General features: G+C 48.2%; 1 protein-coding gene across 1 annotated transcript in view; it reads right to left on the reverse strand.

Annotated features, from left to right (window-relative positions):
- LOC112240528 (formin-2-like) overlaps positions 1-14,046 on the reverse strand; it is a 114,309-nt gene that overhangs the window by 59,737 nt on the left and 40,526 nt on the right. The window contains 1 exon segment of the mRNA XM_042315844.1: positions 6,507-6,594. Coding sequence (XP_042171778.1) covers positions 6,507-6,594 — 88 coding nt within the window.

Consider the following 14,046-nt stretch of genomic DNA (forward strand, 5'->3'; position numbering starts at 1 on the left):
TTTATAATGCAGCATGTAGGGAGAGCCATCACCACATCAGTTTATAAGGAGCCATCACCACTGTTTATAGCATGTAGGAGCCATCACCACATCAGTTTATAACGCTGTAGGAGCCATCACCACATCAGTTTATAAAGGAGCCATCACCACATCAGTTTATAACGCTGTAGCATGTAGGAGCCATCACCACATCAGTTTATAATGCTGTAGGAGCCATCACCACATCAGTTTATAATGCTGCATAGGAGCCATCACCACATCAGTTTATAATGCTGCATAGGAGCCATCACCACATCAGTTTATAATGCTGTAGGAGCCATCACCACATCAGTTTATAATGCTGTAGCATGAAGGAGCCATCACCACATCAGTTTATAATGCTGTAGGAGCCATCACCACATCAGTTTATAATGCTGTAGGAGCCATCACCACATCAGTTTATAATGCTGTAGGAGCCATCACCACATCAGTTTATAATGCTGTAGGAGCCATCACCACATCAGTTTATAATGCTGTAGGAGCCATCACCACATCAGTTTATAATGCTGTAGCATGTTTATAATGCTGTAGGAGCCATCACCGCACATCAGTTTATAATGCTGGAGAGCCATCACCACATCAGTTTATAATGCTGTAGGAGCCATCACCACATCAGTTTATATGCTGTAGGTAGGAGCCATCACCACTCAGTTTATAATGCTGTAGGAGCCATCACCACATCAGTTTATAATGCTGTAGGAGCCATCACCACATCAGTTTATAATGCTGTAGGAGCCATCACCACATCAGTTTATAATGCTGTAGGAGCCATCACCACATCAGTTTATAATGCTGTAGGAGCCATCACCACATCAGTTTATAATGCTGTAGGAGCCATCACCACATCAGTTTATAATGCTGTAGGAGCCATCACCACATCAGTTTATAATGCTGTAGGAGCCATCACCACATCAGTTTATAATGCTGTAGCAGGAGCCATCACCACATCAGTTTATAACGCTGTAGGAGCATGTAGGAGCCATCACCACATCAGTTTATACATCAGTTTATAACGCTGTAGCATGAAGGAGCCATCACCACATCAGTTTATAATGCTGTAGGAGCCATCACCACATCAGTTTATAATGCTGTAGCATGTAGGAGCCATCACCACATCAGTTTATAATGCATGTAGGAGCCATCACCACATCAGTTTATAATGCATGTAGGAGCCATCACCACATCAGTTTATAACGCTGTAGCATGTAGGAGCCATCACCACATCAGTTTATAATGCTGTCACCACAGGAGCCATCACCACATCAGTTTATAACGCTGTAGCTGTAGGAGCCATCACCACATCAGTTTATAATGCTGTAGCATGTTTAAAAGGAGCCATCACCACATCAGTTTATAATGCTGTAGGAGCCATCACCACATCAGTTTATAATGCTAGCATGTAGGAGCCATCACCACATCAGTTTATAATGCTGTAGCATGTAGGAGCCATCACCACATCAGTTTATAATGCTGTAGGAGCCATCACCACATCAGTTTATAATGCTGTAGGAGCCATCACCACATCAGTTTATAATGCTGTAGGAGCCATCACCACATCAGTTTATAATGCTGTAGGAGCCATCACCACATCAGTTTATAATGCTGTAGGAGCCATCACCACATCAGTTTATAATGCTGTAGGAGCCATCACCACATCAGTTTATAATGCTGTAGGAGCCATCACCACATCAGTTTATAATGCTGTAGGAGCCATCACCACATCAGTTTATAATGCTGTAGGAGCCATCACCACATCAGTTTATAATGCTGTAGGAGCCATCACCACATCAGTTTATAATGCTGTAGGAGCCATCACCACATCAGTTTATAATGCTGTAGGAGCCATCACCACATCAGTTTATAATGCTGTAGGAGCCATCACCACATCAGTTTATAATGCTGTAGCCATCACCACATCAGTTTATAATCAGCCATCACCACATCAGTTTATAATGCTGTAGGAGCCATCACCACATCAGTTTATAATAGCATGTAGGAGCCATCACCACATCAGTTTATAATGCTGTAGGAGCCATCACCACATCAGTTTATCAGTTTATAATCAGTTTATAATGCTGTAGGAGCCATCACCACATCAGTTTATAATGCTGTAGGAGCCATCACCACATCAGTTTATAATGCTGTAGGAGCCATCACCACATCAGTTTATAATGCTGTAGGAGCCATCACCACATCAGTTTATAATGCTGTAGGAGCCATCACCACATCAGTTTATAATGCTGTAGGAGCCATCACCACATGTTTATAAGGAGCCATCACCACATCAGTTTATAATGCTGTAGGAGCCATGCATCAGTTTATAAGCTGTAGGAGCCATCACCACATCAGTTTATAATGCTGTAGGAGCCATCACCACATCAGTTTATAATAGGAGCCATCACCACATCAGTTTATAATGCTGTAGCATGTAGGAGCCATCACCACATCAGTTTATAATGCTGTAGCATGAAGGAGCCATCACCACATCAGTTTATAATGCTGTAGCATGAAGGAGCCATCACCACATCAGTTTATAATGCTGTAGCATGAAGGAGCCATCACCACATCAGTTTATAATGCTGTAGCATGAAGGAGCCATCACCACATCAGTTTATAATGCTGTAGCATGGAGCCATCACCACATCAGTTTATAATGCTAGCATAGGAGCCATCACCACATCAGTTTATAATGCTGTAGCATGTAGGAGCCATCACCACATCAGTTTATAACACATCAGTTTATGTAGCATGTAGGAGCCATCACCACATCAGTTTATAATGCTGTAGCATGGAGCCATCACCACATCAGTTTATAACGCTGTAGCATGTAGGAGCCATCACCACATCAGTTTATAATGCTGCCATCACCACATCAGTTTATGAGCCATCACCACATCAGTTTATAATGCTGTATGAGCCATCACCACATCAGTTTATAATGCTGTAGCATGAAGGAGCCATCACCACATCAGTTTATAATGCTGTAGGAGCCATCACCACATCAGTTTATAACGCTGTAGCATGTAGGAGCCATCACCACATCAGTTTATAATGCTGTAGGAGCCATCACCACATCAGTTTATAACGCTGTAGCATGTAGGAGCCATCACCACATCAGTTTATAATGCTGTAGGAGCCATCACCACATCAGTTTATAATGCTGTAGGAGCCATCACCACATCAGTTTATAACGCTGTAGCATGTAGGAGCCATCACCACATCAGTTTATAACGCTGTAGCATTTAGGAGCCGTCACCACATCAGTTTATAACGCTGTAGCATGCAGGAGCCGTCACCACATCAGTTTATAACGCTGTAGCATTTAGGAGCCGTCACCACATCACGAGACAGAGCACGAGGACAGAAAGGAAATGAGGTCACTGCTTCCAGAAAGCCAGGGGAACTTTTACTTCAAAACATGTCCTCTTCTAAACAATGACAGCAACACAAACAACCAACACAAACAACCAGCAACTCAAAGGTCAGGAAACAAGACAACTCTCTCGTTGACGCAAGAAAAGAGCATTATGAAAACTGAAGGAAATGCCTTTTTACTGTACAAAAATATCAGTAGATCGATTCATTCACTGTCCTTACCCTCTAAATATTACAGTGTGCCTAGGGGGTCGTATTCCACCCAAGGTCAGTGTGTAGAACAAGACAAGTACATGGTCCAAACTGCTACTGGTCAGCAGGGGTCTGACAGTCAGGTCTACAGACTGCTACTGGTCAGCAGGGGGTCTGACAGTCAGGTCTACAGACTGCTACTGGTCAGCAGGGGGTCTGACAGTCAGGTCTACAGACTGCTACTGGTCAGCAGGGGTCTGACAGTCAGGTCTACAGACTGCTACTGGTCAGCAGGGGGTCTGACAGTCAGGTCTACAGATTGCTACTGGTCAGCAGGGGGTCTGACAGTCAGGTCTACAGACTGCTACTGGTCAGCAGGGGGTCTGACAGTCAGGTCTACAGTACAGACTGCTACAGGTCAGCAGGGGGTCTGACAGTCAGGTCTACAGTACAGACTGCTACTGGTCAGCAGGGGGTCTGACAGTCAGGTCTACAGTACAGACTGCTACAGGTCAGCAGGGGGTCTGACAGTCAGGTCTACAGTACAGACTGCTACTGGTCAGCAGGGGTCTGACAGTCAGGTCTACAGTACAGACTGCTACTGGTCAGTCAGGGGGGCTCTGAGCAGTCAGGTCTACAGTACAGACTGCTACTGGTCAGCAGGGGTCTGACAGTCAGGTCTACAGTACAGACTGCTACTGGTCAGCAGGGGGTCTGACAGTCAGGTCTACAGTACAGACTGCTACTGGTCAGCAGGGGGTCTGACAGTCAGGTCTACAGTACAGACTGCTACTGGTCAGCAGGGGGTCTGACAGTCAGGTCTACAGTACAGACTGCTACTGGTCAGCAGGGGGTCTGACAGTCAGGTCTACAGTACAGACTGCTACTGGTCAGCAGGGGTCTGGCAGTCAGGTCTACAGACTGCTACTGGTCAGCAGGGGGTCTGACAGTCAGGTCTACAGACTGCTACTGGTCAGCAGGGGTCTGACAGTCAGGTCTACAGACTGCTACTGGTCAGCAGGGGTCTGACAGTCAGGTCTACAGTACAGACTGCTACTGGTCAGCAGGGGTTCTGACAGTCAGGTCTACAGTACAGACTGCTACTGGTCAGCAGGGGTTCTGACAGTCAGGTCTACAGACTGTACAGACTGCTACTGGTCAGCAGGGGTTCTGACAGTCAGGTCTACAGTACAGACTGCTACTGGTCTGGTCAGCAGGGGTCTGACAGTCAGGTCTACAGTACAGACTGCTACTGGTCAGCAGGGGTTCTGACAGTCAGGTCTACAGTACAGACTGCTACTGGTCAGCAGGGGTCTGACAGTCAGGTCTACAGTACAGACTGCTACTGGTCAGCAGGGGTTCTGACAGTCAGGTCTACAGTACAGACTGCTACTGGTCAGCAGGGGTTCTGACAGTCAGGTCTACAGTACAGACTGCTACTGGTCAGCAGGGGGTCTGACAGTCAGGTCTACAGTACAGACTGCTACTGGTCAGCAGGGGGTCTGACAGTCAGGTCTACAGACTGCTACTGGTCAGCAGGGGGTCTGACAGTCAGGTCTACAGACTGCTACTGGTCAGCAGGGGGTCTGACAGTCAGGTCTACAGACTGCTACTGGTCAGCAGGGGGTCTGACAGTCAGGTCTACAGACTGCTACTGGTCAGCAGGGGGTCTGACAGTCAGGTCTACAGACTGCTACTGGTCAGCAGGGGGTCTGACAGTCAGGTCTACAGACTGCTACTGGTCAGCAGGGGGTCTGACAGTCAGGTCTACAGACTGCTACTGGTCAGCAGGGGGTCTGACAGTCAGGTCTACAGACTGCTACTGGTCAGCAGGGGGTCTGACAGTCAGGTCTACAGACTGCTACTGGTCAGCAGGGGGTCTGACAGTCAGGTCTACAGACTGCTACTGGTCAGTAGGGGGTCTGAGTCAGGTCTACAGACTGCTACTGGTCAGTAGGGGTCTGACAGTCAGGTCTACAGACTGCTACTGGTCAGTAGGGGGTCTGACAGTCAGGTCTACAGACTGCTACTGGTCAGTAGGGGGTCTGACAGTCAGGTCTACAGACTGCTACTGGTCAGTAGGGGGTCTGACAGTCAGGTCTACAGACTGCTACTAATCAGTAGGGGGGTGAGGCTGAAATAGCTGAAATGAAGTATAGTGTTGTAATGATATAGTTATGGGGGTCAGTATAGTGTTGTAATGATATAGCTATGGGGGTCAGTATAGTGTTGTAATGATATAGCTATGGGGGTCAGTATGGTGTTGTAATGATATAGTTATGGGGTCAGTATAGTGTTGTAATGATATAGTTATGGGGTCAGTATAGTGTTGTAATGATATAGTTATGGGGTCAGTATAGTGTTGTAATGATATAGTTATGGGGGTCAGTATAGTGTTGTAATGATATAGTTATGGGGTCAGTATAGTGTTGTAATGATATAGTTATGGGGTCAGTATAGTGTTGTAATGATATAGTTATGGGGTCAGTATAGTGTTGTAATGATATAGTTATGGGGGTCAGTATAGTGGTGTAATGATATAGTTATGGGGGTCAGTATAGTGTTGTAATGATATAGTTATGGGGGTCAGTATAGTGTTGTAATGATATAGTTATGGGGGTCAGTATAGTGTTGTAATGATATAGTTATGGGGTCAGTATAGTGTTGTAATGATATAGTTATGGGGTCAGTATAGTGTTGTAATGATATAGTTATGGGGGTCAGTATAGTGGTGTAATGATATAGTTATGGGGGTCAGTACAGTGTTGTAATGATATAGTTATGGGGGTCAGTATAGTGTTGTAATGATATAGTTATGGGGTCAGTATAGTGTTGTAATGATATAGTTATGGGGTCAGTATAGTGTTGTAATGATATAGTTATGGGGGTCAGTATCTCACCATGCTGGATGTCCTTCATGTCCAGATGTAAACTGGACATCAGAATCCCCACCGCCTGAGAACGCTTGTTGTTCAGCAATTTGACCACCTGCAGAGAGAGAAACATCATGATAAACTCAGAGGGGAGAGGAGAGGAGAGGAGAGAGAGGAGAGGAGAGGAGAAGAGAGGAGAAGAGAGGAGAGAGGAGGAGAGAGAGGGAGGAGAGGAGAGGAGAGGGAGGAGGAGAGGAGGAGGAGAGGGAGGAGGAGAGAGGGAGGAGGAGGAGAGAGAAGAGGAGAGAGAAGAGGAGAGGAGAGGAGAGGAGAAGAGAGGAGAGGAGAGGAGAAGAGAGGAGAAGAGAGGAGAGAGAGAGAGGAGGAGAGAGAGGGAGGAGAGGAGAGAGAGAGGGAGGAGGAGAGGGAGGAGGAGAAGAGAGGAGAGGAGAGGAGAAGAGAGGAGAAGAGAGGAGAGAGAGGAGGAGAGAGAGAGAGAGGGAGGAGAGGAGAGGGAGGAGGAGAGGGAGGAGGAGAGGGAGGGGAGGAGAGGAGAGAGAGAGAGGAGAGGGAGAGGAGAAGAGAGGAGAGAGGAGGAGAGGGAGGAGAGAGAAAGAGGAGAGAGAGAAACATCAACACATGATAAACTCAGAGGGAGAGGAGAGGAGTGAGAGAGATGAGAGAGAGGAGTGAGAGAGGAGAGAGAGAGGAGAGAGAGAGAGAGAAGAGAGAGGAGAGAGAGAAGAGAGAGGAGAGAGAGGAGAGAGGGAGGAGAGAGGGAGAGAGAAAGAGAAACATCAACACATGATAAACTCAGAGGGAGGAGAGGAGAGAGAGGAGGAGAGGAGAGGGAGGAGAGGAGAGGGAGGAGAGGGAGGGAGAGAGTAGAGGGAGGAGAGAGAGGAGGGAGAGAGGAGAGGAGAGGGAGAGAGGAGAGAGGGAGAGAGAGGAGAGAAAGAGGAGAGGAGAGGAGAGGAGAGAGGAGAGGAGAGGAGAGGAGAGGAGAGGAGAGAAAGAGGAGAGAGGAGAGAGGAGAGGAGAGGAGAGGAGAGGAGAGGAGAGGGAGAGGAGAGGAGAGGAGAGGAGAGGAGAGGGAGAGGAGAGGGAGGAGGAGAGGGAGAGGAGAGGGAGAGGAGAGAGGAGAGAGAGAGAGAGAGAGAGAGGAGAGAGGGAGAGAAACATCAACACATGATAAACTCAGAGAGGAGAGGAGAGAGGAGGAGAGAGGAGGAGAGAGAGAGGAGGAGAGAGGAGGGAGAGGGGAGAGAGAGGGAGGAGAGGGGAGGAGAGAGGAGGAGAGAGGGGAGGGGAGAGGAGAGAGAGGAGAGAGAGGAGAGAGGGGAGGAGAGAGGAGGAGAGAGGAGGAGAGGGAGAGAGAGAAACATCAACACATGATAAACTCAGAGAGAGAGAGAGAGAGAGAGAGAGAGGGAGGAGAGAGGAGAGGGAGAGAGGAGAGAGAGAGAGAGGAGAGAGAAAGAGAGAGAGAGAAAGAGGAGAGAGAAAGAGGAGAGAGAAAGAGGAGAGAGAAAGAGGAGAGAGAAAGAGGAGAGAGAAAGAGGAGAGAGAGAGGAGAGAGGAGAGAGGAGAGAGAAACATCAACACATGATAAACTCAGAGAGAGAGAGAAAGAGGGGAGAGAGAAGGAGAGAGAAGGAGAGAGAAGAGACAAAGAGGGGACAAAAGACCAGCGCGAGCTGCATAAATCATGAGAAAACAAAAAGATAATTACTTGACACATTGGAAAGAATTAACAAAAAAACAGAGCAAACTAGAATGCTATTTGGCCCTACACAGAGAGTACACAGCGGCAGAATTCCTGACCACTGTGACTGACCCTAAATTAAGGAAAGCTTTGACTATGTACAGACTCAGTGAGCATAGCCTTGCTATTGAGAAAGGCCGCCGTAGGCAGACATGGCTCTCAAGAGAAGACAGGCTACGTTGACACTGCCCACAAAATGAGGTGGAAACTGAGCTGCACTTCCTAACCTCCTGCCCAATGTATGACCATATTAGAGACGCATATTTCCCTCAGAAATAATTCGAAAACAAATCCAATTTTGATAAACTCCCATATCTATTGGGTGAAATACCACAGTGTGACATCACAGCAGCAAGATTTTTGACCTGTTGCCACGAGGAAAGGTCAACCAGTGAAGAACAAACACCATTGTAAATACAACCCATATTCATGCTTATTTATTTTCCCTTTTGTACTTCAACTATTTGCACATCATTTCAACACCATATATACACACACACACACAATGACATTTGAAATGTATATTTTGGAACTTTGTGAGTATTGTTTATGATCTATTTCACAATATTAACATACATTTTCCATGACAATAAAGCCTGTACAGACTCTCATCCAAGGTCACGGTTTTCCTATTGACCTTTAACGGCCAGAACAGTTTCCTGACGGGAACAAAGTGACACCCACAGCTAACATTCAGGATAGGATGAACTTCCTGTGTACTTCATTGTCAGAGTAGATGTTGCTCCATCCCTTCTGCTTCAACCTGGCATCATATCTAAACGTCTGCTCTGTGACGTACCATATTCTTTCTATAATCAGAAACATGACATTTCCTCTGTTTCCTCCTCAACTGCGCCCCGGGACAATGTGTTGGCAGGCAATTAAGGAATGGAGAAAATAGTAAAGAAAAACAGTCTGTATATGATTATAAACGACCTGCGTCCATTTCCCCATCAGCAGCTGTAGCACAATGAACGACTACGCTCTCTGATTAAATAATTACCCTGTAGGAGGCTGAGAGACAGACCAGACCTTCTGCTGGGAGAGGGGACCTGACCTCACACAGGACAGGTCTACTCGGAGAGAGGGGAACTCACGGTGACCTGTAGGAGGCCAGGACAGACCAGACCTTCTGAGGGAGAGTGGACCTGACCTCACACAGGACAGGTCTACTCAGAGAGAGAGAGAGAGAGAGAGGAACCCACGGTGACCTCACACAGGACAGGTCTACAAGGAGAGAGAGAGGGGAACTCACGGTGACCACACAGGAGGCTGAGAGACAGACCAGACCTTCTGCTGGGAGAGGGGACCTGACCTCACACAGGACAGGTCTACTCGGAGAGAGAGAGAGAGAGGAACCCACGGTGACCTCACACAGGCCAGGTCTACTAGGAGCGCGAGAGAGGGAACTCACGGTGACCTGTGAGGCTGAAGACAGACCAGACCTTCTGCTTAAAGTCAGGGGACCTGACCTCACACAGGACAGGTCTACTCAGAGAGAGAGGAACCCACGGTGACCTCACACAGGACAGGTCTACTCTGGGAGAGAGAGAGCCCAGAGAGAGGAACACGGTGACCTGCCCACACAGGCCAGGTCTACTCAGAGAGAGAGAGAGGAACACGGTGACCTCACACAGGCCAGGTCTACTCAGAGAGAGCCCAGAGACGAGAGGAACAGTGTGTTTACGGTGACCTCACACAGGCCAGGTCTACAAGGAACAGCGAGGGGAACCCACGGTGACCTCACACAGGCCAGGTCTACAAGGAGAGAGAGCGAGGGGACCCACGGTGACCTCACAGGCCAGGTCTACTAGGAGAGAGAGCCCAGAGACTGGAACCCACGGTGACCTCACACAGGCCAGGTCTACTAGGAGAGAGAGAGCGAGGGGAACCCACGGTGACCTCACACAGGCCAGGTCTACTAGGAGCGCGAGAGCGAGAGAGAAGGGAACCCACGGTGACCTCACTACAAGACTGCAGCAGTGTGTCTTAAAGCCAATTTATGCTTGATCCAAAAATGTGCAGAGCCCAGAGACTGGAACAGTGTGTTTACTGCCCAGAGACTGGAACAGTGTGTTTACTGCCCAGAGACTGGAACAGTGTGTTTACTGCCCAGAGACTGGAACAGTGTGTTTACTGCCCAGAGACTGGAACAGTGTGTTTACTGCCCAGAGACTGGAACAGTGTGTTTACTGCCCAGAGACTGGAACAGTGTGTTTACTGCCCAGAGACTGGAACAGTGTGTTTACTGCCCAGAGACTGGAACAGTGTGTTTACTAGAGCCCAGAGACTGGAACAGTGTGTTTACTGCCCAGAGACTGGAACAGTGTGTTTACTGTGTAGAGCCCAGAGACTGGAACAGTGTGTTTACTGCCCAGAGAGCCCAGAGACTGGAACAGTGTGTTTACTGCCCAGAGACTGGAACAGTGTGTTTACTGCCCAGAACTGGAACAGTGTGTTTACTGTGTAGAGCCCAGAGACTGGAACAGTGTGTTTACTGTGTAGAGCCCAGAGACTGGAACAGTGTGTTTACTGTGTAGAGCCCAGAGACTGGAACAGTGTGTTTACTAGAGCCCAGAGACTGGAACAGTGTGTTTACTGTGTAGAGCCCAGAGACTGGAACAGTGTGTTTACTGTGTAGAGCCCAGAGACTGGAACAGTGTTTACTGTGTAGAGCCCAGAGACTGGAACAGTGTGTTTTGTGTTTCCCCATAGACCAAGAACGTTTAAAACATTGTTTTTAGTTTGTGTTGTCTGATTTCGATCAGAAACTCAAGACAATGGACAGTGTTCCACTGTGATTCAGCACCACGTCGGTCTGCCTGGTATCCCTGCGTCAGCGGCTGGAAACATTCTCCATCTAACAGTAGTCGATTACGTACAGACATAAACGTTACTACCCCCCCCTTCAGAGAGTCAACAGATGACCCAAATGACTGTGGACGAAATCACCTTCTCTCGATGGGAGAACTACTACCCCGCCTCCCCTGGGGTTGGTGGGTGTTTCAGAAAGGACCAAGACCTCACCTGGAAGAGCCAAATAAAGGTTGTGGAGGAAATGGAAATGAGCTTCACCTGGATGGGGGAGGACGTGGGAGGAAATGAGACTCACCTGGATGGGAGGACGTGGGAGGAAATGGAAAAGAGCCTCACCTGGATGGGAGGACGTGGGAGGAAATGGAAAAGAGCCTCACCTGGATGGGAGGACGTGGGAGGAAAAGAGCCTCACCTGGATGGGAATGGAAAAGAGCCTCACCTGGATGGGAGGACGTGGGAGGAAATGGAAAAGAGCCTCACCTGGATGGGAGGACGTGGGAGGAAATGGAAAAGAGCCTCACCTGGATGAGGTACCTGGGAACTGTCTGGGGTTTCTACTGACCTGGGAACTGTCTTGGGTGGCTGTCTTGGGAACTGTCTTTGACTGACCTTTGACTGACCTGGGAACTGTCTTTGGGTCACTACCTGTGAAACTATACCTACTTTGATAAGGGGGCTTCATCTCAGATCATTGAGGAGGTAGAACCATATTGTTACCACTACCTATGAAACTATACCTACTTTGATAAGGGGGGGGGGCTTCATCTCAGATCATTGAGGAGGTAGAACCATATTGTTACCACTACCTATGAAACTATACCTACTTTGATAAGGGGGAGGGGCTTCATCTCAGATCATTGAGGAGGTAGAACCATATTGTTACCACTACCTATGAAACTATACCTACTCTGATAAGGGGTGATTTGGTGAATGAAACTGCTGAAAACAAAATGAATGGATTAGTTCCAATTATCTTAAAACTTTGACTATGATATGTCCCGAAAATAAATAACAGCATATTTAGTCAATTCATTTAAAGTAAATATTATCAGGCTTTTCAATAAAACCAAATCGTAGTGGCATTACATATAAAACAGTCTGTGTACTGCTGTGTTTTCTCTGAGCCGACTGGCCTATGACATCAGCGCAGGCATTTCACACATATTACATTAACATGTAGCCCTCATTTAATCCTCAGCCTTTTTCCTCTTAACGTAAAATCAGGTTCCTTAAAACAGGTCTTCAAATCTGACTAAAACTGCAAAACAATTTGATAAATCCCAACGGAAACACTTCCTATAGTTGGCACGCCGACCGGAATTAAAAACTAAAGAAAACATGTTAATTAAAATGAAAGGGTTTCCTCGGTAACCTCCGGCAGCTAGCAGGGGATAAAGCATCCAATCAGCATCTAAGGAAACGTTTTAAACACGGACTGCAATCATTCTCTATGGGACTGGGACGACTTCAAAGTTAAAGATTGTTTACCAGAGTATTGGAGGTCAAATCGCTGAAGCAACATTAAAATTCCCCAAACACTTTATTTGGTAATTCAAATAGCCTCCAGATTTAGGTCAAACCACAAGACAACTTTAGGAGAAAAGTGACGGGACTCCACGGGCCGGGACCGGGAACCCTCAGCCTCCACGGGCCGGGACCGGGAACCTCAGAGCCACACTATACAGGCCAGGACTGCTCAGATCAGCTACAGACTGGTGTGTGTCTCCATGTGGGCTTCACTGTAGCTGTAGTGTTGTTCTTTATTGATGACAGATTCTCGTTCTACTACTCCAGTCAAAACAACAAGCTCTGCGGAGCTCAGATCAAATCACATCATCTGAACATGGTTTAGATGGTTAGACTGGGCTACATGGTCTGCCTCCACAATGGCACCCTGTCCCTTACAATTGGGCCCTGATCAAAAGGACTGATCCTCAGAGCCAGGACTGCTCCTCAGACCGAGCCGCAGAGCCAGGACTGCTCCTCAGACCGAGCCGCAGAGCCAGGACTGCTCCTCAGACCGAGCCGCAGAGCCAGGACTGCTCCTCAGACCGAGCCGCCGCAGAGCCAGGACTGCTCCTCAGACCGAGCCGCAGAGCCAGGACTGCTCCTCAGACCGAGCCGCAGAGCCAGGACTGATCCTCAGACCGAGCCGCAGAGCCAGGACTGATCCTCAGACCGAGCCGCAGAGCCAGGACTGATCATGATTTCCTCTTCAGGAGGACAGTCAGTAATTCTGCACAAATGTTTAATAGTGGAGAACTGAGCCTAAAGCGACAGGGACCTTTAATCACATCCATTCCCAGTTCAGTAGAAACCCCCCAGACAGTTCCCAGTTCAGTAGAAACCCCCCAGACACCCCCCAGACAGTTCCCAGTTCAGTAGAAACCCCCCCCAGACAGTTCCCAGTTCAGTAGAAACCCCCCCCAGACAGTTCCCAGTTCAGTAGAAACAGTTCCCCCCCCCAGACAGTTCCCAGTTCAGTAGAAACCCCCCCCAGACAGTTCCCAGTTCAGTAGAAACCCCCCAGACAGTTCCCAGTCAGTAGAAGCCCCCAGACAGTTCCCAGGTCAGTAGAAGCCACCCAAGACAGTTCCCAGGTCAGTAGAAGCCACCCAAGACAGTTCCCAGGTCAGTAGAAGCCACCCAAGACAGTTCCCAGGTCAGTAGAAGCCACCCAAGACAGTTCCCAGGTCAGTAGAAGCCACCCAAGACAGTTCCCAGGTCAGTAGAAGCCACCCAAGACAGTTCCCAGGTCAGTAGAAGCCACCCAAGACAGTTCCCAGGTCAGTAGAAGCCACCCAAGACAGTTCCCAGGTCAGTAGAAGCCACCCAAGACAGTTCCCAGGTCAGTAGAAGCCACCCAAGACAGTTCCCAGGTCAGTAGAAGCCACCCAAGACAGTTCCCAGGTCAGTAGAAGCCACCCAAGACAGTTCCCAGGTCAGTAGAAACCACCCAAGACAGTTCCCAGGTCAGTAGAAACC

The sequence above is a fragment of the Oncorhynchus tshawytscha genome, unplaced genomic scaffold (genome assembly GCF_018296145.1).
Source record: "Oncorhynchus tshawytscha isolate Ot180627B unplaced genomic scaffold, Otsh_v2.0 Un_contig_3532_pilon_pilon, whole genome shotgun sequence".
Taxonomy (NCBI): domain Eukaryota; kingdom Metazoa; phylum Chordata; class Actinopteri; order Salmoniformes; family Salmonidae; genus Oncorhynchus; species Oncorhynchus tshawytscha.